The sequence below is a fragment of the Aethalodelphis obliquidens genome, unplaced genomic scaffold, assembly GCF_003676395.1.
Source record: "Aethalodelphis obliquidens isolate GAN/ISIS:26980383/991018 unplaced genomic scaffold, ASM367639v1 scaffold16, whole genome shotgun sequence".
Taxonomy (NCBI): Eukaryota; Metazoa; Chordata; class Mammalia; order Artiodactyla; family Delphinidae; genus Aethalodelphis; species Aethalodelphis obliquidens.
The window spans coordinates 25,970,801-25,996,292 of NW_020837960.1; the positions used below are offsets into that span (position 1 = coordinate 25,970,801).

A 25,492-nucleotide genomic window follows, 5' to 3' on the forward strand; every position below is an offset into this window, starting at 1 on the left:
AAATTATTTTTATTCTCTTTATATTTCCCTTACTAGGTTTGTTGAAGTAAGAGGAACCTCTATTTCAAGAGAAGTTTGGCTAAAAACACTAGCTGGTTGTCCTTTCGGGAAGCTGACTTGAATCCACAGTGCAGAGAGATACGAAAGCTGCTGTCTCTGCTATTTACACATCCTTAGGTGACAGACGTGTAACAGCTGGGTGGTATAGGAAGACTTGCATACACAACAGTGCAAAAAACCCACCAATGTGCAAATCTGAGTATGATGAAATACCATCTTGAAATATCAACACTGAGGTTAGTGAATGGCTATCAGGCTATAATAAGCATGACTAATTACAACAGTTTTCATGAAATTCACCATATAAAGATTCAAATTTAATTAGAGGTAGTAATTCTGCCTTTCAATTAGTGCAGCAGGATTCCCTAATTCACAAATTCCTTAAATATTAAAAAAGTTCCTGATTAAAGAATCTGATAGTTTCTGGTATCCAGATATCAGCAGACTATTCAGGTACCTGCAGAGATGAAACAAAAGACTACAGCAGAAAGTTCAATCTGTATATGGGCCAGAGGAAAAAAAAAAAAAAAAAAGAGCTCTTTTATAACTACAAGTAGACTGTATCCCAACCATAGTCTCTTACCTCTCATCAGATCCGGTCTAAAATCCTAAGAGGAGGCTGGAGTGAGTGTGTATTTCACTTACTAAAGGCTTTGCTTACTTAAGAGAGCCACAGTCAGATTCATTAAAACAACTAGAACCACTCACCGTACTTATTTTGTTGGTGGTGGATCACCTGTGTCCATTATAGCACGATGTCCAGCTTAAGTTTGGGGTTAACTGGAGAGCTGTCCTGATGCCAGCCCTGCGACTTCAGGTGGGGGAGGAGCTGAAAGCCTGAGACGCAGGGCCAAGAAACAAGTGTTCGTCAACAGGCAGTAGTACTTCGTGAACCTAGAACCACATTAGCTTGCGGTAATTAGCTAATTGCTTGGCCTTTCCATGTTTGTGCCAACTGGCCGTGACCACTGTCCCTACAGGCTTGGTCTCAAGGCATGACACATTCCCTACAGGTTGGTGGTGTGGGTGCAACAGACATCGGCATCCTGGCTTCTTTAAACTCGTGCACACCAAGAAACTATTTTGTGTTACTTCTAGTTCATTTTTAGTCTTATATTAAAACAGAAATTCCCTGACTTGTGTCTCTTATGTTAGCAAACCAGCTAGATCATGTTATATGATTGTTAAGGCTCCATCCCAGCATGCCCCAGTTAGCATCTCTATGAGTGAGTATCTGTCACCCCTCCCTCACCTACGCTCCAAGCTCAACACAGGGATAACATCTGAAAGCTCCTGCCTGTATCTCATCCATTAGCTATTTTGTGAGCAGGGGCTATCAAAGCTCAAGCAATCCCAATAATGAAATCTTCCCACTGTCACATCACCTTTCATCCGAAATATGTTTTTAAATGCGGAAACATTACAGGAAGGCAAGCTCTGCTCTCCTGCTCAGTCATAGGCTCTGCTAAAGGACAAGATGAAAGGTGTGTGTTCTTCTTTTGAGGTTATGCAGATCTTTTCCTCTCTCCACGTTTCAATTAAAGTAGAGAATACATTACTTGCTTTCTAAGTCTTAGGTGAGTTAGAATTTCTTCTTCTTCCTGTTGACATTTTATGCTGTTAGGCTGTAGATCCAGATGAAACCCCTGGTCCAGTACCCAGTTTAGCTTCACTGCAGCTCCTCGCAAGGACAATAGAAGCTTTAACCAAGGTGGATTCAGTGGGATATGACTTATTCACTCAGAGATGTGGAGAGTTAATGCTTATATTTCATTTGTTATACACATTAGAGCTAAAACTGGGCTTGACTGTTAACATTTCATAGAAGAAAAAACAATGATGGATCACATTTAAGTGACTTTGCTGGAAGCAGAGGCTAGTAGCAGGGCTGTGATGAAAAACCAAGTTTTTTGTGTATTGGTCAAATTATAGGAAGGAGGGTGGACAAAACAGGCAGCCTGAGTAGTGTGGTTGGAAATTCTTGAAGGTACACACTTCCAGTTATTACAAACATAAGTTCTGAGAATGAACTTATAGCATGGTGACAACAACTAATAATACCATGTTGTATATTTGAAAGTTGCTAAGATAGTAGATCTTAAAAGTTCTCATCACAGGAAAAAAAATTTGGGCTTCCCTGGTGGCGCAGTGGTTGAGAGTCTGCCTGCCGATGCAAGGGACACGGGTTCGTGCCCCAGTCCGGGAAGATCCCACATGCCGCGGAGCGGCTGGGCCCGTGAGCCATGGCCGCTGGGCCTGCGCGTCCGGAGCCTGTGCTCCGCAACGGGGGAGGCCACAGCAGTGAGAGGCCCGCGTACCGCAAAAAAAAAAAAAAAATTTGTAACCATGTGAGGTGATGGATGTTAATTAAACTTATTGCGGTGATCATTTCACAATACATCAAAGCATTGTGTTGTACACCTGAAACTAATACAATGTTATACATCAGTTATAGCTTAATAAAACAGGAAAAAAGGAAAAATCAGTTTGATTTGACGACTAACTTTAAGAAAATTAGATATTTCTCCCTCTGACGTTTTCAATAAATTTAAACATATGAATGAGAAAAAAGAAAGTTATGAAATTTTCTGAAGTTGCTTTACTTAGTTGAATAATCCAGCTTTTCACATTTGGGGCCATTGACATCCCAGCACAACCTGGCACGACAATGTTCCTACTTGTCTCCGAGACCCCGATCCTCAAGGGCCTGTGAAATTTCCTCTTGGAAAGCCTTGGAAAACCATTCTATGTGGACTCACCTCAAATCCCTGGTTTCATTTCCTAGGTCCTCACAACTTATACCCGCGTAAGTATTTTGCGGGAGACAACAGTGAGCCAGTGGGGCTGCTGCCTTCTCTTGTAGACTTTTGTTTGCCTCTGTCACCTCCCAGAGCATAAATCCCTACAGGATCCAGACCAGGTCTGCTTAAACCAGCTTTGGCTATACCTTTCTCATTGCCAAGGCAGAGATCAGAACAACCATCTGACAATAACAGGGCATGGCAACAGCAGGCATCCAACCACCCTGTTCAAGCTTCCACTCCTTCTGGATGAACACAAAGAGAGGAAGCCCCAGGCTGGCCACCAGAGAAACATACCAGAGGATGAGGTTATTGATACCAATTCCTGGATGACAATGAGGATGATGATGGCGGTGAAAACTGAGTACCTAGAACGTGCTAAGAATTGCGTCACAGCTCCACACATTACCTCGAATTCTCTCACCCACCCCATGAGCTAGGCTCTTGCAAATGAGAAACAAGGGAGACTGACTAGCTGGCCCAAGGCCTCACAACACTAAAGAGGCAGCATCAGGATTCAGATCCAGATCAAGCTGAATGAAAAGTTGTTTTATCCCTTCTTTTCCATTAAATCTGCAAAGTCAAGATTATGCGAGCTCTTGAATTTCGAAAAGCTGGAGAGCCTTGTTTTTTGGGAGAGAGTTTATTGAGAAGGTAATTGCCTGTGACTCCAGTGACAGATGCTATATAACCGGACAGACTCAGAGATAATGAGAGCGTATATTCTGAGGCTGAGTCCGACCGCTAAGAGTCAGCCTGACTCTCTTCTTCACACACTGCTCCGGTGAAGTGGGAGCAGGTGACCGTATCCATGAATAATGAGGTATCCTTAGATGCCCCAAGGCAGAAGGCTGAGAATTAACGTCCCTTGTACTCTGCAGATTGTAGGGCATTCATCTGCCGAGGGGTACAAAGGACAGAACAAGATCCATTATTATCTGTTTAGAGGTTGGCAAGATGAACCTCAGAAACACACAGGATCCTACATTCCTTTTGAGCTACTATATTAATATTTTTTTATAGTTTTTTCTTTTTTTTTTTTTTGGCTGCATTGGGTCTTCGTTGCTGCGTGCAGGCTTTCTCTAGTTGCGGCGAGCAGGGGCTACTCTTTGTTGCAATGAGCAGCCTTCTCATTGTGGTGGCTTCTCTTGTTCTGGAGCATAGGATCTAGGCATGCAGGCTTCAGTAGTTGCGGCACGTGAGCTCAGTAGTTGTGGCTCACGGGCTTAGTTGCTCTGCGGCATGTGGGATCTTCCTGGACCAGGGCTTGAACCCGTGTCGCCTGCATTAGCAGGCGGATTCTTAACCACTGCGCCACCAGGGAAGTCCCTATTAATATTTTTTTCATCCATTCATTCATCTATCTATTCATTCATTCCTATACTCAAAAAACACTGTCTACTGTATATAAAGGAGATTTTCTAGACACAGGGATGTGTGTGTGTGTGTGTGTGTGTGTGTGTAGATAAGACACAGTTAATGCCTGTAGGAACTTAAAGACTAGTAACGTGCTTCTTTAACTTACAAAAAGTCTGTATCCTCCACCCCTAAAATATAAATTTTATACCATAAAAATATACATTTTATACCAAGGTCTGATATATATACACACAACTGAAAGTTCCGTAAAACAACATCTACCCTTAAAATCTATAATGTTCTCTGATATTTTCTATTCTAGTCTACTCTAATACTCTTATTTAATGAAGGCAGTTTGCTTGAGATAATGATATGGCGGTTCAGATAAAATAGAGATTTACAAGTGTGTATATCCACAACTGCATAATCGTGTGGAGTCAGCAGGGGAGAAATCAAGTAAACCTTTCAAAGGTGTTTGAGTTGGGCCTTGAAAAATAGGCAGGATGGAGAGATGAGGGGCATTCCAGGAAGAGGGGACAGTGTGCTGTACACACGTTGGCCAGCAAGCAGAGAATTGCAACATAAAGATCCACGGAGGAAGAAAGGTAGGCTGGAGTTAAATCAGGGAGCAGAAGGGTGTGATATGAAGGATCTGAATAAGAGAATGAAAGGGACAGGTTGTATTTAGGGGAAACTCATCAGGCAGGATCAGAAGAGGAAGACTTGGTGACGATCCCCTCACTCTCCCTTTTATTCATCTTGGGGACACCCCACCTCGCCATGGGAACGTCTGCTTGCACAGGAACCTCACAGTGCAAAGACCCACCTGCCCTTATCTGCATGAAAGGCAAACCGAGAATTGTGCCGAGGGCTTTGGCCGGATAATGGACAAACGTAATGCAAAAGCTCACATGCTACAGACACTTGGAAATGTTGAATGGAGTATAAGATTTTTTTTTTTAAAGGCAGAAATGAGTTCACCAGAAAGGAAAAGGGAAATGAAAGGCAGAAAGATATGAGGTGATGTAGTGGCTACACAGGGAGAGGACTACTGGTCTCGTGATGCTGGAGGCTTTTTGTTGTTTTCCACTTGGGGACACGCAACAAAGCTGTGAGCCTTGAGAGGTGGGACACTGGAAATAAGACACCTATATAAACCCTGGTCCTAAACAATGAAACAGTGGACTAGGGACAAATCTATGCACTGGCACGGGAAGATGAAAAGATATTCCAATGACCCCTGCCTGGGTTCTAGGTAAAAACAACAACAACAAAATCCTCCCCAAGAATTTGAAACCACAGTCTCAAGTGTCACAAGAGTTTGGAGCTTACATTTATATCACCTTCTAGGTGCAGAAACTTGCAAACCAAGAAATTAATGTAATATTTGGCCCAGATGGTGAAGACTCTGGGGCTAACCTAAAAGAGGACACACACAGAAATGTATGTTTAAGGTGATCAAAGACAGAAAAAAGAAATGCTGAACGTTAGGGAAAAACCCCTAAAAAAACCTAAAAAAATAAAACCCACCTAAATAGATTTTAAAACAGTACTTCTAGAAATAAAAAATTCTATCACCAAGATTATAATTCTCACTGGGCACATTAAACAACAGATTAGACATAGCCCAAGATAAGATTAATAAATTGAAGATAGACCTGAGAAAATTACTCAGAATGCAGTAGCCAGAGACAGAGAGGTAGAAATAATTAAAGGGTAAAAAGATATGTAATATATCATGAGAAGGTCCAATGTACATCTAATATGTATGCCAGAAAAAGAGAAGAGGAAAAGTGGAGAAATGGCAATATTCAAATAATTAATGGCTAAGAATTTTCCAGAACTGATGAAAGATATGAACCCTCAATTCAAGAAACATGCGTCTCAAACAAGAAAATAAAAATAAATCCAGGGTCTTCCCTGGTGGTGCAGTGGTTAAGAATCCGCCTGCCAATGCAGGGGACACGGGTTCGAGCCCTGGTCCGGGAAGATCTCACATGCCACGGAGCAACTAAGCCCATGTGCCACAACGACTGAGCCTGTGCGCCTAGAGCCTGTGCGCCTAGAGCCTGTGCTCTGCAACAAGAGAAACCACTGCAATGAGAAGACCGCTCATCGCAACAAAGGGTAGCCCCCGCTCGCCTCAACTAGAGAAAAGCCTGTGTGCAGCCAAAAAATAAAATTTAAAAAATATATATATAAAAAATAAATAAATCCACATCTAAGCACACAATGTAGTGAAACTGCAGAACACTATACACAAAGCAAAAAACCATAAAAGCAAACAGAGAAAAAAGTAAATAATCCACAAACAAATAGCAAATCAACCAGACTCTTCAACAGCAATGCTTGAGGCAACATGGTGAAATAGACTGTCAAAAGCCTAGAAGGAGAATAGATGTCAAACTAGAATTCTATTCCTAGCTGAACTATCACTGATAATTGAGGGGAAAATATGGGCATCCAAGATAAACAAGACTGAGTGATTTCCCACCCACTGACTGTTACTTAAAGAACTACAAAAAGATATACTTTGGGAAAAAGAAAATTTAAACCAGAAGAAAGGAGTAGGAGGCAAGAGGGAAAGCATCTGTTACATTGTTTTCTGTACTTTTTCTGTTTTGAAATAAAAATATAAAAAAGATACAGATGACCCAATTTACCTTGTTTAAAACACTTCGCTTGGGAAAGGTGAAATAATGGTACCAGCCAAGAGCAAATGCTATCAAATGACCCCATGAAGCAACAAAAACAGAATAAAATTATTGACTTATCCATAAATATTATGAATATGATCTGAGCATCTTTTGGATACAAAGAACAATACTGCTGAACCAGTGAAAGATGTTTAACAAGAAAAATATCTAATATTTTATTTTGGTAGAACATTTTTGTTCCTGTCCTTTCTTCCCCATTTAAGTTACCTATTTGGATACTGGTAATTCGTAAATACAACTGTAATTTAATATTGTATATAATTGATCCCACACAGTCTAACTGATGTGGATTTTTTAAATAAAACTGAAAAATACAGATTCCTGAGTAGCCCCATAGATAATAAATCTATACTACAAAATTTTTAAAAACTACCTTTGCTATTCCATACAGGTTTTAATTATATTAGAGATAACAGAATACAACTTTGTGATATGCTACAAGCCCACATAAATCCAGGTTTTTAAAAGATTCAACATCTTTCTAAATAAAGCCAACCTCAGCAAAAGAAATAGTAGAGCACATGTATTTGGAGTTCCCTTTAAATGTACTACACATGCATCAAAAATAACACCTCTTCTCGCTATGGCTACAGAACAAATGCCAAATGCACACTTACATTAGAATCAGGTAACAAGCCACAGAATCTACTCATTTATTGCCCCATAAGGAAGCAAATACAAGGGCAAAAATTACTAAGCACTTTTCAGCAGACAAGAAATGGAAATGGCACAGAAGCTTACATCTCTGCCAAAAAATACAAGGGGAGTAAATAGTCTCTTTTTATAAAAAGCAACGATACTGAAAATTGATTGAATACATTTCTTCAGCTAAAAACACAATGTCCATCTACTTGGCCATCAGCATCTAATAAACTCTCTCACCCTGGGCACACAATGAAAATTTGCTGATGAAGAGGACTTGCACTTTTTCTTTTCCATTTTTCTTGTTTGGGGACCTTTGTCTCATAGAAAGGAACAAAAATGGCTACCTCTAATTAAAAGAAAGCTGTGGTACATGTTACTTTTTCAGACATGATGTTTACTCCAGGAAGAAAAATGTCATGCAAACACGTGCCAAACTGAGTAAACTCAAGATGAAAAAGTTAAACCTAAACTATTTTACTTCATAAATTCTTAAGTAACAGTATCTAAACGATTATTTTGGAAACAGGGATGGCTCAGGATCTAGCCTTTCAAGCACCTCTTTCAACTACTGTACAACTTCCCAGTTTCTTGGGAAAATCCACCATAATACACAATTTCAGAGAGCCCTGGCCTGCTACTTTGGCACTGTTCCACTGGCAAGGAGTGAAACGATTCTTTTTTGTGCCTTCCCAACTCTCTCCTCCTTAACTCCCCCCATGATCTCTGGAACCCAGGTGGCTCCCGACCCACACTGGCAGGGGGAGGGGGCCTGGGCTGCCTCAGCAACTCTCAAGGAGCTCAGAGGGTCCCAGGGATCGGGACTGTTTGGAGCAATGGCAATTTGGGCACGTGAGTTTTGGACTCAAGTTATGGGGATCCCTGTATTGGCTTGTTTAAAAAAGTGAAAGAAGGTATCTTTCCATGAAAATGACTGGCAGTAGAGTGTAGAATGGTTCCGAGCTGGGCTCTGAAGAGAACGAGCTTGAAATCAAATCAATGCTGTGTGATCTTGGGCAATTACTTTCCCCTCTCTGTGCCAGCTTTTCCCATCTATAAACAGGGATATAAATACTACCTACCTAAGGTCATCATGAAGATTAAAGGACATAAGTTAAGCACAGTGCTTGGCACATAGTAAGTGCCCCAGAAATATTAGCTATTATTAGTAGCAACAGTACTAAAAACACAAAAACACAGGTGAATGGGGAAAAGGTACAGTACTAAGGTTTCATTTATTATAAATGATTTAAACTGTAAAACCAAGAAAACATTTTCCTTCATAGGAAGTTAGTATTCACTGATCTAATAAAAACGTTAAAATGCAAAGTTTGTAACTTTCGGGCAACCATACACTTAAATATTCTTGAATTTTGATTCCCAAACCTGAAATTGTGATTCTTATAAAGGTTATTTTTAACAGATGATGTCGAATATCATCCGTTACGTATTTTTTTGAGACTTGGGCGGTGGGCTCACTATTACATTCAATTATTTTAAGCTATGATGTCTTAAAGCAGCAGTCCCCAACCTTTCTGGCACCAGGGACTGGTTTCGTAGAAACCAGTTTTTCCACAGAAATGGGGGGCAGGGGATGGTTCAGGCGGTAATGCGAGCAGTGGGGAGCGAGCCGCAGACGAAGCTTCACTGGCTCACCCGCTGCTCACCCCCTGCTGTGCGGCCCGGTTCCTAACGACACAGCTCAGCGGCCCGGGGGTTGGGGACCCCCGCCTTAAAGCCAACCCCAGACCTCTTCTCCTGTCCCAGTCTCCTCACAGGAGGTACAAAGCCAAGCTTCATACAAAGAGCTGCGTCACTCTGAATTCCTTTCCTTTCTCTTATTGTGTGTGGCCTACCAAGGTCAGAAAACAAGTAATCTGAATCTTCCATTTGGACTTTCTTCCTTTCTGACTGTCCTTTGGAGATTCAGCACACTGTCCTTAGAGCCCTTGTTGAAGTAATGAACGTGAGACGGAAGCCACAAGCCTTATTCTGCAGCAGAATCATTTGCAAAGAAAGACACTGACTACTGACGTTGAAGGGCATTATCTGTCTAAGAATGGACCTAAAGGTAACTGAGTCAAGAATTTCCGGTCTTCCAATTTTCAGATAACAGAGTGGTATTTCTGAATGACTCACCAAAAAATTTCCTCGGATAAGATGTCACTGAGACCATATGTTCTCAGACTGGGAGCTCAGGCCAGCCCTTGAAGAATGACGATTTTTTTTTTCTTTTACTTTAAAAATAGGACAAAAGATTTTGACGAAAGTATATGACACAGCAGAGGCTATGAACACAATTTTTCTGTGATGAATAACGTTAAATTAGGCTTAACGTGAAATTATACTTCTTTGTCCTAAATGCAGTGGTGAAGCGCGCTGCTGAACCGTACTGGCTAAGGACTGTTTTGAAGTCCTGCATCCACAATTTTTTTCTTAAATCAGCACACTGAACTATTATCTTTTAAAAATTACCTATGGTATCGAACATTTGGAAACTAGGGGAAAAGCCATCCATCCTTTCTTAGCGCTGTAAAATCTATCTTCAGTGTCAAGATGAATTTAAAAAGATGCAAGTCTCCTGTGCATACTCACCAGGGGTTCTGCCATAATGATTCGAATCTTGCGCTCAGCCTGAGTGGTGAAGTTGACAAATAAACTCTTGAGGACATATTCTCCAGGTTTGCTGTCTGGGTCCACACTGATGGGTAACATGGTTGGTGGCCCTTTCTCCTTTTGTGTGCCAGATACGGGTGGAACTGGAGGCTTGATATAACCGTTGCCAACTGGAGAAGCTGAAAACACAGAATGGATATTCTTACTGGCTGAAAATAACATCATCAATATTCAGATTGGCTATGTTAAACCATAAATATAAGGATATGAATCACATGAAGAACGCTGTACTCAACATCATAACCTGGCCTTATGGTGTTAGGATTTAACTATTTTGATTATATAAGTGTGTGTTATGCCGTATATATCTTGAAATACTTCTGGTTACCTCATTGCTTTAGGTAAATTGTGTTGCAAAGACATAATACAGCTGAGAAATCCTAAAACATTTAGGATGTTTTTAGCTTCTTTTTTACGTTCCAGGGAAACGGACTAAGAAAAGGCACAGGGGAAGACAAGTGATTCCTTGTCCTGGTTTGCCTGATAACCAGGAGCATTCTGTCTTCTACATTCATTCTAATAATGGAAAAGACTCTGGGGTCGTCCCTTCCAGAAGTTTCCAAGAACCAATTTTCAGAAGCCCAGCTGGCTCTTGCTCCTGAAAGGGATGCCCCTCTTGAAGGATAACAGGCTCACGCAGTGCCATCTATGCCATCCAAGGTGCGGGTTCGTTTCCCTCTCACCATCCTTCGGTTCAAGTCAGGATGCCCCTCCCCATCCTTTATAAAATGTGCAGATTCCCTACTTGGATTAGATCCTGAACAGAGGCCATTATCAGAATCTCCAGTCAGTGGCCTCCTTTCAGGATGCAGCAGACGGACCACTGCTTTGACAGTTACAGAAAAAGATTTTTTTATTCATAAATGAAAATTTCATGTCTCCCTACTTTTGACTACCCTTTGACATGTTGAATTCTAACAAGGACTAGCCCCTTCCACCTAAGTACCTGTAAGATGGTCAGTTAACAATATTCAATGAAAGAAATATGAGAGTAGGTGAGCTTAGGTGACAGGCATTAGGTATGCTGAGGAGAGGACAATGATAAAGTAGACTTTTAGAAGGAAAACTAGATAGTTTGGGTGACTGGATACAGAGATTAAGGAGAGGAGTGAAGAAAAACAAAAGCAAGACTTGAATCTGCCACGGGCTGGCGACTATTTACACAGCATTTACATTGACTGTACTTACAACTACTTACATAGCATTTACATTGTATTAGGTATTATAAGTAATCTAGAGATGAACCAAAATATACGGGAGGATGGGCGTGGGTTATATGTAAATACTACACCATTTTATATAAGGGACTTGAGCACCCATGGATTTTGGAATCTGCAGGGCTCCTGGAAGCAATCCCCCGTGGGCACTGAGGGCATCCTACAGTTTGAGTCTATTCCTCTCCACTGCTTTCCCTGCTTTCTATCCAGCCGGGCTAGCAAGCCCATCTACACTCTACAGTCCGGTCACTACCCTCTCCTCCACTGGCTGGGTCTAGGCCCTGCCCTCCACTGTCCAGTTTGGACATTGGTTTGGCTGTCAAGAGAATGGGGGTATGTCATCGATAATAAAGGAGGGAAACAGTTCTCCATGAAAGCTGAACACACTTTTCTCAAAACTACAAATAAATTCAAGCCTTCTCTTAAACTTCTTTCTATCTCAAGCTAAATTCTGAGGAAGCCAGGCAAAAATTTTATTAATTGTATTAATTTTATGGAATTACCAGCGTGTTCTCACGTCATGTAGATTCTCTGTCATCTTTCTTACTCTTTCCTAACATCCCTTCCTCTCCACTTCATTTAACCTGCCATACAGTTGGGGACTCCCTTACATCTGGAGGGTCTTCCCATATCTCAACTACCACTAAACTTTAAGAACACGGCCTCTCAAGTTATAAAAATAAAATAAAATCGGTTGTATACGATTCCATTTTCTCATTTCTCCATTCTCACTAGCTCCATCCTAGTCTAGGCCTTTGGAAACCTACGGCCAGATTATTACAGCAGCCCCACTGCTGGCTTAATTCCACTCATTTCACATACCAAACGAGTCTTCCTTCAGCTTAATTCGAACACATCTCTGCTCAAAATGTTCAACGGCTCTCAATTCTCCTCATCCTGCTTCAAACACATGGCCTGGTACTGAATGCACCCAAGTCGTGCTGATGGCCTCGCTGGCCCAGGTGTGCACCGTTCTCACCTGCGCCTTCCTGCTGGCCCTCCGCTGCTGCTTCCCACTCTTCTCTGCTCATCTAATCCTCCTGGCCTTTCAGAACCACTCTTACTCTCATCTCCATGAAACCTACTCCCCCAGGCCCATCCTCACTGGTCAGTCTGTTTGACAAGGTTTAAACGTTTAACTCTGGCGCTTTGGCCTTGTACATCCTGCATGACCTAAGGAAGGCTCCAGAGATGGCTGACAAGTGAAGTCATTATCAATTAGTCACGCAGTTCTGCTGAGGGTTGGCTCTGTAACTGAACCACATACTTTTCTGTGTCCCCGCACAAGACTGTAGCCTCCCAGATCTAATACAGAGTTCTTCACACAGGTAATACTTAATAAATCTCTTTAAATAAATAAATGACATCTAACTTTACTTTTGTATGTCTTGACGTGATTCGTAAGGAGGGAAGACTGTGAGAAGAATCAGTGGTCACAGTTTGAAAGGAACAGGGTGAAACATTTGCAGTGAAGAGTCATTAGTAAACGGCACTCCTTGCAGCTTACTGAAAGGTACTATTAATTCTAAAGGGCATATTCAAAATCAGGTGATGCAAATGAAGTCCATTCCTCTGCCCTACCTCCCACCCTAAGTGCAAGAACCTGGTGGAAGTAGGAAGCCTCCCAGGTCCAACCTACAGAAGGACGTGAGATCTCCACGAGATATCTTTCTGTATCAAGGGCACTGTGCCACAGGACTGAGACTGAAACAGAAACCGAAGAAGTCTAAGTGGAGGACTTTTTATTCCCCTTAGTTTTCCACAGGACTTAATCCATTTCTAGAAGACAGCAATAGTCAGGTTGACGGGATACAACTGCAAGACCAGATCCACCATCATAAGGCTCTGGGGCTTAAAAGTCCTAACTATAGTGAGAGAATTTTCCTAACAGTGACCTGCAGCAGTCCTCCTGCAAAGCTGCATCTTCAACCAGAAGAGCTGAAATGCAGGTATCAGAATGTCTCCCAGACAACTCTTCCATTTAAAAGGCCAAAGTACCAATTCACTGCTATCATAAAAAATGGTATCTGCCAATACCTCAAAGCCCAGACATCCTTGTGAGTACAAAAGTCTGTGTGCAGAGCCTTAGCGAGCTGGAACTATACAAGCCCAGCGGAGCCCTGTGTCTGAGCTGAAAGCGACTCAGGGAGAGGGTGCCCATCATTCTGGCTGCAAACAGACCAGCTGGGCAGATGGAGATGCCGTGAGAGTTAATGGGTAAGTGTCCTTGAACCAGACCCACTCCCAAGTTTTAGAAAGCCCTCTTCATTCCCACCATAATTCATAACAAATTCTAGCTTTTTGTTAGGATAATTTTCATGGCACCTTTCAGTGACTCAAATTATAGATTGTTACCAAATATAGTTGAGAAGCAGAAAATACATGTTCCTGGTACTTGAAATTTAGTCATAGTTCACACTAAACATTAGATCACTACCATTGGAAAAAAATCGTTATCTCCTCCCTCAGCACTTGCTTGCCCTTAATCTACACATAACTAAGATCAACTGTCTCGTTTCTAAGTTCATAATAGTCTGGAAACAGAAAGTTACAAGGGAAAGGTACAACATCTATGGGTAGATGCACTAACAGCAGAAGGAGAAAAAAAGGCACAACTCTGAAAAGCCAGCAGAACTTAAAAATGCAGTTGCCCGAAGCCAGTTAGTACAGGGCCACAGAATAGGACACTGGGGGCAAGGATATCTCCATTCTGCAGGCTGTCATGATTAGCGTTCACGACGATAACCCTGAGTCCCGTGGAAAGGTTAGAATAAGTTCAACATCTAGTCCTGTAGTTGAGAAGGTGAGGAAAAAGAACGATATAAATTTGCAAAAGGTTTCCATTTCAAAAGGAAAACACTAAAAACGTTTTGGTATATTAACGGGTAAACTTTGCTCTCAAAAATTAAATCTATTTCTTCATAGGTCTGATTTTTAACTAAAACTTCTTTTTCATCGAAACATATACACCAACCACCAACTCAGTAATTGCCACACTAAGGCCCCATTTTTCAGCTCTGCAAATGCAGGCGGTTACAGTCTGACCTCTGTCTCCTCTGCTTCCGCATTTGTGGATTAAACCAACCCTGGATGGAAAATGATTTAAAAAAAAAAAAAAATCCAGAAAGTTCCAAAAAGCAAGACTTGAATTTGCCACGGGCTGGCGACTATTTACACAGCATTTACATTGACTGTACTTACAACTACTTACATAGCATTTACATTGTATTAGGTATTATAAGTAATCTAGAGATGAACCAAAATATACGGGAGGATGGGCGTGGGTTATATGTAAATACTACACCATTTTATATAAGGGACTTGAGCATCCACGGGTTTTGGAATCTGCAGGGCTCCTGGAAGCAATCCCCCGTGGGCACTGAGGGCACCCTACAGTTTGAGTCTATTCCCCTCCACTGCTTTCCCTGCTTTCTATCCAGCCGGGCAAGAAGCCTGTCTACACTCTAGGGTCCGGTCACTCCCTTCTCCTCCACTGGCTGGGTCTAGGCCCTGCCCTCCACTGGGCTCTGCCCCAGTCCACCCAGCTCCTCTGGATGGTCAACATCCTCTTAACATGGGACCTCTGGAAATACGGATCCCTCAGGATAAAAGGGTCCTGACAGGCCATCATCTCCTCTTCCCCACCTAAAGACAAGTCGAAGGAACAATTTAACTTGGAGTAAACACTTTTCTCATTTAAATTTCTCGTATGTGATGGATTTTTAAGCTTCAACTCCATCTGCCTTTATCCTCTCTCCTTTTCTTCATCTCATCTTCCTATTTTCACACAACAGCTCAATGTCCCTAGAAAGTCACTGAAACCGGTGTTCCTAGGGGCGGGTGGGGAGCTGAGGCGGGGTTGAAGAGAAGAGCATCACTTTCAGATATTAATCAGGCCTCTAACTATTGAATCTTTGGAAATTTGCTTTGCTTATATTTTCCCATTTACATTTTAATCTCGGAGGAAACATGTTCTAATTCTTCTTTGGTCTTAAATGGGTTTTGTTGATGCTATTTTATTACTTTCATGCTAAATTCTGTTTCAGTTGGTTCTGCTGGATGGTTTCAGGAGGCGTTTTCCCCCTTTTACGGGGTGTCTACTTCTTCTATCCAGCAGGCTCCATTCCTTAATCTGTTAGAAGTCTGTTTTAGGCTTTTGCGGCCCATTCGTTACCTCTTTATTAGATCTATTTCTGACCGCAAGTGATGATCTTTTGAGAGTGACTCTTTTTTCCCCTAATTTCATCAACTAATACCTTAATTTTTAGCCTGACTGCTCTTAGCTGGCTACGGTCTTCAGTACAATTTCCCTGAGTTACCCACATTTCCACGAATTCCTAACCTCCTAACTGCAACACCAGCACAAACAGCTCCAAAACGCACGGTGCAGCTACATTTTTATTGCGACACTAAGGAAAGGAAAGGCTGTAACGAGTTTCCCTGTGTAAGTGCCCCAGAGGCTAGAAGTGGCGATCTATGTTACAGGAGAGCAACTGTTTTTCTCAGTTAGGTTTTCAGACACGTTAATACCATCGCTCGTTATAGCCTACCATCCATTCATGCTTTCACCCATTCACTTCAACCAATATTTAACGAATGAGGGCTGAGGCTTCAGGCTCTGTTCTAGGCACTGGGAAGATAGCTGTGAACAGATGGGTCCTGCCCTCATGGAGTTTACAGTTTACTGAGGCAGGGTCATATAATCAGCAATTTCATGTGTGTGTATACACACACACACACACACACACACACACACAATGTGTTAGACTGCAATATGTTCTAAAAGACGAAGGGAAAATTAAATTGAGTGAGCAAATAGAGGAACCTGCTCTTGTCTATCTGCCCAAAGGTGCTTAGATGTTACAGTCTACAACTGTTGTGGAGAGGGATGAAAGACACGTGCATTCTTGGTGTCCAGAAAACCCAGAGCGCTTGCCTCAGGCAGGGTCTGCTTTTCTGATCCATCCCTGTGGCCTGCCTGTATCTGTGTCAGTTGGATTGGAAATGAGAGTTTTAACCAGCCTGTGAAGGGCATGAATCAAAATGCTGACCAGACACACGGCTTCTTCACCTCCTTCACAAAGTACAGGACTCAGAAAAGGGGGCATCTCTGCCAGCTCTTCAGCAGCTTACAAAGACAGACAAGCAAAGAGCCAGCTTTCAAAACACTCAATGCTTCTTCTGATGTTTCCATTACTGGAACCACACCGTGAGCATTTGAAAAAGAAAATGGTTTACTTTTTTTTTTAAAGTATCCTGAGATAGTATGTAGTAACTGTTCAAAGTAGGTACTCCTCCTAGAAATGAAGGTCTATTTAAACAACTTTACTTTCTAGAGATCTAAGTAACCTTATCTTTCAAAATAGGAGTACACTGATTAGATTTCTTTGTTCACAGTTGGGTATACATTATTCTTTCTGCCAGTTCTCGGTGCCTCGCTCATTTTAGAGGTTTGGAGAGCAAACCCCTTTTGTAACCAAGAACTGGGTCCTTCTTTAGGGCCATACGTCCCCCCCTCAATCCCTCCTTTCCTGTAAGACTTATTTTGTTTACTGGGATTACAGGAACATTGCATAAAACATAAACCAAGGATGACGCAGCTACTGTGAGAACGTGTCACACTGTGTATAGACCAATAATAAATTGTCCACAAATGCATTTATGAGGGTGCTTAAGAAATGGCATTTTAAAGGGACTGCAAGTACTCAAAATGACCAGAAACCCTGAAGGTCATGGAAAGTAAATTAGGACAAAAAGAAAAAACCCTCCAACTATGATCAGATGATTTATTTTCCTCTGAAGAGTATTATTAAGAAGTGGAGGACTTCCCTGGTGGCACAGTGGTTAAGAATCCGCTTGCCAATGCAGGGAACATGGGTTCGAGCCCTGGGCTGAGAAGATCCCACATGCCACGGAGCAACTAAGCCCGTGCGCCACAACTACTGAGCCTGCGCTCTAGAACCCGCGAGTCACAACTGCTGAGCCCGTGTGCCACAACTACTGAAGCCCGTGTGCCTAGACCCTGTGTTCTGCAACAAGAGAAGCCACTGCAATGAGAAGCCCGTGCACCACAACAAAGAGTAGCCCCCCACTTGCCGCAACTAGAGAAAGCCTGCACACAGCAACGAAGACCCAATGCAGCCAAAAATAAATAAATAAAAAGGAGAAGTGAAAGATATTGGGATAAGAAGAAACAATTAGCTTGAGCAACAGAAAAATATTTAAGGGATAGGAGATTCCTAAATAATAGTATATATTTCAAAGTAGGTCAATAAAAGACTACTAGGCAAAAATACTCAGAAATAATTTTTTGCCTTGGAAGAGAAATATATTCAATGACATGTTAAGTTCTGCTTAATTAATTTCCATAAAGTTCTAATAATGTGAAATGTTCCTCCCATTTTTGTTCATTAAATACATTCCTGTTTTCTCTTACACTATTTAGCTCTCAATTCTATAATTCTCAAATTGTGTTCCTTCAAGTTTCAGGGTTCACAAGATATCTCTAGGACAATATCTTTAATCCTCAAAAATAATCCTAGAAGGTCAAACAATCTCCCTTTTACAGGTAAGACCATGTAGGTTCAAAGAGGTTACATGATCTGCCCAAGGTCACAGAGCGGTTGACTCAGGATCTGAACCCATGTTTACCTGACAGCATATCTTGTGAGCTTCCCGTATCACCCTGTCTTAAAACACAGCAGTTGCTTGCGATGAAGACTAAATAATATAAGTCCCTTTACCCACCCACAAGGCTTTTTCCCCCGGCATAAACTAGTTTGAGGACTTCAAGGGATGACAAGATAAAATATAAATGTTGTAATTTGGAGAATGAGGCTTCCTGTGGATTAGTATAGATGGTTATTTTCTAGAAAGACTCATACAACCTCCAGACATGGGTCCCATGCCCAGTTGTATGTCTTCTTCACCGTGAATGCATCTTTTAGGCATTAGAGGAGGCTAAGAAAGGCTAGGAGTACAAAAAAGAATCAAGAATTCCCTGGCGATCCAGCGGTTAAGACTTCGCCTTCCAACGCAGGGGGTGTGAGTTTGATCCCTGGTCGGGAAGCTAAGATGTCAAGTGCCTCACGGCCAAAAAACCAAAACATAAAACAGAAGCAATATTGTAACAAATTCAATAAAGACTTTAAAAAATAGTCCACATCAAAAAAAATCTTAAAAGAAAAAAGAATTGAGGACCCATATAAATATATGAAATCTGATTAATGACACACCTTAGAAAGGTCTAGAGACTATTCTTTCCTGATGATATAACCTATAACTGGTTGTTATCCTAAGAAGAAGCAAGTGAACTTGAAGGCACAGTTCTCTGTGTTTACTTCAATCTGCTGCCTCTCAAAACCGTTTTTGTCTTTGGTCTCCCGAAGACTGAACACCTTGGAGAGAGTGAAAAAGTTCAGTAAAGAGACAGTAAGCATCAAGTCACTGCCCTGTTTTCTTTCTCTCTTCCTTTACCTTCCAGTATTTTATCTTAGAGAAATGACAGTAACACTTGAGTGATTTCCTTTATAAATGTCTGTCATCTGCTAAGATGCAATTACATGGACTTTCCCCTGATCTTCCAAGTAAGTACTGTCATCAGAGCCTGAGAGAATGTTTGCCAAGATCTGTGAGCAAAGGAAGATGAGGTTACATTGACATTTCAAGGTCCATTCTCACCAAAAGGAGATAGAATAACCTGCTAGAGGCGGGATAATCCTCAATTTCAACTTCTGTCTTCTCCCGAACAGAACTGACAAGTGGCTCTCATTCATGTGGTCCTCACTGGCCATCCTCTCCTCTTTCTTGTATTTTCTCCTTTCTACTGTCTTCCTCTTACGGCTCATTTTATGCAGTAAAGTCTCATTAATTTGAAATTCCTTAATTTAAAATCTATGATACATTGGACAAGGCCTTGCATTCTTTTATGTTAGCTTTGAAAAAGATTTGCTACCTTTTGATGTGAATCAGGGGTGCTCAGAAACTCTGCACATCAGATTCTCCTGGAAGGCTGGGCCCTACCTGATTCAGGGGCTCTGGGGTAGGGCTCGATAATTTGCATTTCTAACCAGTTCCCAGGTTATGCCAATGCTGCTGGCCTGGGGACCATATACTGAGATCTCTGAGGAAAGCAAAGGGGACCAATTAATCCAGTTGATAGAAGTGTTTTTGTTTTTGTTTTTTTGAAAATGCAAGTTTTTATTATCATTACTATTTTTTTCATTTTGTTTCTACATTGTGTTTCTTAGAAGGGTTTTTCATTCCTTTTGCCTATAGCAAAACTGATATGCTTCATGAACTCCAATAAGTTAATGCTTTGTAGGCAAAACAGAGGAAGAGCACTGAATGGAGAGTCCAAGGTCTGAGTCCCAGCACAGCTGTGTGTGTCCCTGGGAGAGGAACCTGCAGCAATTGGTCTTTGCTCTCCTTACCTGTCCTTCTTAAAGAGGCCAGGCCTCGTTGTCCTTTCTAGCTCCAGTATTCTATGGCTGTATAAAAATATGCACTGACGGGCTTCCCTGGTGGCGCAGTGATTGAGAGTCCGCCCGCCGATGCAGGGGACACGGGTTTGCGCCCCGGTCCGGGAAGATCCCACATGCCGCGGAGCGGCTGGGCCCATGAGCCATGGCCGCTGAGCCTGCGCTCCGGCAACAGGAGAGGCCACAACAGTGAGAGGCCTGCGTACCGCAAAAACAAACAAACAAACAAAAATGCACTGACGCCGTATAAAACATCACTTATTCAAACACTTAGTAATCAACACTTGCCTTCCCTGGAATTAATAAAAACCAGTGAGATTCCATTGTCTGTCTTCTCTCTAGAGGAAACCTTGACAAATACTCCTGACCCTTCCAGTTCTACCTCCATTTCTGCTCTGGTTCCCACCCACCTTTCTGAGACTGGCAACTCCCTACACTCCAGGTAGACATAAGAGGAAACCTGGCTTCATGCCGAGCTGTAAATTCAGGACTCGTGTCAACATTTTTTCAAAAACATTAGGTGCTGAGAGTCTGCCTTTCACAAAACCCTGTAGTAGACCCAGAAGGACAGAGGCATCAACTCTGTTCCAGGCCACCGATTCGCCAGACTTTGTGGAATAGATGGCATCTGACCCAAGGCTTAAAGGACAGGTAGGACTCTGACAGGTAGAGATGAGAAAGGCACAACCCAGGCGAGGGCTCAACATGGCAGGTGCCTGGAGGCATCTGCTGAGGGTCTCTCCTTGTCCTGTCCTCCCTCACCCGCCCACCACGCATCCCCATCACAGCACACATGCACAGACTCTGTCTTCACCAAGGAACTGAGAAATTCTCAAGAACAGGACCACATCTTGTCCTTATCTCAAGCACTGAGTACAATGCCTGGCATAATTAAACAAGTGTGCTTACTTAATGGACCTACACCCATCTGATTCCACAGCACACAGCCTTTGTGTGAATGAAATCACTGAACAAGTATATATATGAAAAACTTAAACTCCTAAGTCCTATAAAAATGTAGGTTTTTGTCTTTCTCCAAGTCTCCAGTTGGTTTGCAGCGGGAGCTGTTCCACATGTAGATGTACTGTTGATGAGATCACTGAGGGAGGTGAGTTCCTCGACCTCTTACTCCACCATCTTGACCTCCTCCTGTGCATAATTTTTTAAAATTTATTTATTATTTTTGGCTGCGTTGGGTCTTCGTTGCTGTGTGCAGGCTTTCTCTAGTTGCGGCGAGCGGGGGCTACTCTTCATTGCGGTGCACGGGCTTCTCATTGCGGTGGCTTCTCTTGTTGCAGGGAATGGGCTCCAGGCACACAGGCTTCAGTAGTTGTGGCTCGTGGGCTCTAGAGCGCAGGCTCAGTAGTTGTGGCGCACGGGCTTAGTTGCTCTGCGGCACGTGGGATCTTCCCGGCCCAGGGCTCGAACCCGTGTCCCCTGCATTGGCAGGCAGATTCTTAACCACTGTGCCACCAGGGAAGCCCCTGTGCATAATTTTTTAATGAGGAGGCAATAAGGGGAATTTTCTATCCAAATGACAACTTCCTCTTCTCTAGTCTTTCTCCTTTGCCATTATATCATGTCAATAATAAATATTCAGTGCCTTACCCACTTTTTATATCATTTAAAAGTATTCAGTACTTTACAGTTTTTTCATCATCCTAATAAAAACCTTTGATTCTTGAAAAAAATGTAGGTTTTTAATTCTTATTATTAGAATTAAGGTCTTGGATGACAAGTCAACGAGTTTGGATTCTATTTGAAGCTAGCCGGTTTCTGGGAGGAATGCTGATCGATATTGTTGTGTGGGATGGGCTAAAAAAAGGGCTGTTTGAGGGACAACACAAATTAAAGACCACTGTACCAACTCTGAGAAAAACAATGAAGGTGGGAACCTGTATGGGGCCCATCAGAGCAGAAAGGAAGGTCCTACATCTTACAGAGATGATCTGAAATCCTGTCACATCACGATTTTCCAATAAGAAAGTCATGCAAGATATGTTTCCCTGGTGAGATGTTATAATGGTTAAGGCATTGGAGAAACTTTTTTAGAATACTGACTCTAGAAGCTTTCTCAAAATCCCCCCACCCCGTGGCAGGAGTTCTTGTCCCCCCCAGCACTGAAAACTGTTGGCTAGGTATTCCTGGGAATAGCAGAGGGGTTCCCAGTCTCCTAACACTAGAACAGAGCAGCAGGGCAGAGAGGGAATTGTATCTTGCCCTATGTCCATCCTCATCAAGTTTTCAAAACAGCAGAGTTAATATCCATTTACAAGAAACAATGGGGATGTAGGAACAAGTTAAATGTCACCCTAAGGAAGCAAAAGAAATAATCCAGAATTGGGTCCATTTTATAAGAAAAGTGCACTAATGTCTACCAATCAATGGAAGAGATGAAAATAGTATGATTAAAGGAGACTTAGGAGACAGAGCAGACCTTCTTTGAATCATGACTTGAGCAAACCAACTGCTGGAAGACATTTAAAAAAATGACAATCAAAGCAATTTGAATATGAACTGGATATCAGGTAATATCAAAGAATCATGGTTAACTTTGTTAGGAATGATAATGGCATTGTGGGTAGGTTAGAAAATACCTATATTTTGTAGACTGTATACTGATTATATAGAATTCAATGAAGTGATGCCCATATTTGATTCAAAATACTTAAGAGAAAGATGGTGTACATGAAGTAAACATGATTAAATCTTGATAACTTAACTCTGAGTGATGGAGATGTGTTGTATAATGTACTACTCTTTCTCCTTTTGTGTTTGTTTGAAAATTTTTCATAATAGAACATTTTTAAAAGATAAGGCTCATTTGTAAAAAGTTTCCATTATTGCCTTATAGCGGGCAATAATGAAGGAATGCTATCTTAGAACCTCAATTCAAAAAATAAATTATTACATAAGAAAACTGAACACCATCTATAGTCTAGGTTTGATCACGTAAGTTAGAATGTTCACTAAGATTTCAAGTCCAGCTACATCCTGTCACATTAACTGTGCTGGACCGAATGGTGTGTATCTTGGAGCACTTACACTTACAACACACAGCAAGGGTGAATACAGGTGGGATGTCATTCCCCTAGGTGTCCTTTTTCATAGTTATGTTATGATATTTCAGAAATATTTTTGTCTGAAAATACTATGAATGCGATCAGTTAATCAATTTGCTACAAATGAGTCCTTAATATGGATAAGGTGCTCTGCAAAGTTCAGTGGAGAATACAAAGATAAATTTAAAGTGACAATTTGAAAGATTTTTAAAATTTAGTACATTCAGTCACAAGGTGCCACAAGACAGTGTCAGGTTGATGAGCCAATGGACGAGCACATGAATTTAGGAGAGCATTCATTAATTTGTTCATTGATTCGGTCATCAACTATTTACTAAAAGCCCACTCTGCTCCAAGCAGTGTGCCAGCTGCAGTGGGGGAAGGCAGGTGCGACTCCTGTCCTCATACAGCTGATGGTACATGGGGTATGTGGGGGAGATAGGCATTACATAATAAACACACCCAGAAAGAGAATCACAAATCGAAGTGCTATGAGGGCTGAAGAGAGAAAAGGGGGGAACTCAGAGACATAGAAAACAAGCTTATGGTTACCAAAGGAGAAAGGGGGGCAGGGGAGGGATAAATTACAAACTTGGGATTAACAGATACACACTACTGTACATAAAATAGATAAACAACAAGGACCTACTGTATAGCAAAGGGAACTATATTCAATATCTTGTAATAACCTATAATGGAAAAGACTCTGAAAAAGAACATACATATATACAACGGAATCATTTTGCTGTATACCTGAAACACTGTAAATCAACTATACTCCAATGAAAAAAAATCCTACGAGAGAGACAGACAGGGTGCACATATCTGTGACTATGGGGTCAGGGCAGGACCGTCTGGGGTGGTGACACTGACACTGAGACTTAGAAATTACTGATGATAGATACAGTCAGAGAAGCCTTCAAGGCAGAAGAGAATGAGAGCAAAGTGGGGGGAAAAGATGCCTCACGGTGGCTCACTTGCTCGCTTCCTTCTGGTTTTATTAGAGGCTCTTCTGGCCAGACACTCCTTGGCACTTCCTCTCACTGACAGCCTCCATTCCCTTTACCCAGCTTCGCCCTCCTGCAGAGTGCCGGCCACCTCTTGATATTTAGTGATGTATTTTGTACTTGTTTTCTATCTGTCTCCTCTACTACACTTAAGTGCAACAAGGGCAAAGAATTTGTGTAAGTCCTCTTGTATCCTCACTTTCCAGCTTAATAGCCAGTACTCAGTAAATAGTCCTTGCATTAAGAAGGAAGGAAGCATTAAGGTATATAAGGTCATGAACTGTCTCCAGCCTAGCACCTTGATATTCAACCCAAGACTCACATCAAGTCTACTGGGAGAGCTCTTTCTGCCACCTAACAGGACACTGACAAATAAAGCACCAAGACGCCCAGGAAGAGAATGTTACATCAAGGACGACAGCACGTCACTTCGGTGGAGAAGTTGACTAATGGTGTGTTGAGGAGGCCTGGCTTATGAAATCTTTACAGCAGAGCTTGTCAAGTGCAGGTTGGGACTTGTTACTCAATCATGAAACCAACCGAGTGGGTGCTGACCAGCATGACTGCAATGAAATAGAAAAGTGTAGAAGAAACAACAGCAGAGCGATGACACCCTGCATAGTGAGGCGAAGCACTGTTTCATGATACTTTTGTTTCCAGTTTCTGTCTGTGCCCACAGATATGTCCGTGTGTGTGTGCTCTGGGTCATAACGCAAAATGTGTTTCCCACTGTGGGGCATGGCCAAGAAGGCTCTAGAGGCTGCAGGAACAGCAGTCATTTGTAGGCTGCTGTCTAGGTGGTAGCCTCAGGTCCACCCAAAAGGACAGACCCAGCTTCTTGAACTACTTTATTAGAACCATATTTAAGCCAGAATCAAGGGTAAGAGAACAGAAGTTTCTGCAGCTGCATGAGTGGGCGCATGACACAGGGACCCAACCTGAAGTGACAATGAAGATAGGGCAGGCTGGATGTGTGGGGACGGCCACCAGAAAGCAGGGCCAGGCACTGCCTTTTCTTGACATTAAAGGTCACGAACCAAAGTTTTAGCTGTTCCCTTCAGGATACCCTTGGAGACTACCTGATGCAGGGCGGGAGGTAAGGGGACTTGAAAAGGAGTCCGATCCTATGTATGTCTTTGTTAATATAATATATATCATAAAACAATATACATACGGGGGTGGGATGAATTGGGAGATTGGGATTGATATACATACACTAATATGTATGAAATAGATAACTAATGAGAACCTGCTATATAGCACAGGGAACTCTACATCACTTTGCTGTACAGTAGGAACTAACACAGCATTGTAAAACAACTATACCCCAATTAAATACATAAATAAATAAAGCATGTTACTGTGCAAAAAAAATACATACACATCAGTATAATATACATTACAATACGCATTCTACTATAAAATATATACACATATATGTGTATGCAATAATCTACCTATACATATGTAT

General features: G+C 41.9%; 1 protein-coding gene across 5 annotated transcripts in view; it reads right to left on the reverse strand.

The window, feature by feature from the left end:
- FRY (FRY microtubule binding protein) overlaps window positions 1-25,492 on the reverse strand; it is a 425,952-nt gene that overhangs the window by 197,152 nt on the left and 203,308 nt on the right. For all 5 annotated transcript variants that reach the window (XM_027116557.1, XM_027116555.1, XM_027116558.1 and 2 more), the window contains one exon: window positions 10,175-10,374. In XM_027116557.1, the coding sequence (XP_026972358.1) occupies window positions 10,175-10,294 (120 nt within the window). In that variant the 5' untranslated portion in view covers window positions 10,295-10,374. The remainder of the gene's footprint in view (window positions 1-10,174; window positions 10,375-25,492) is intronic.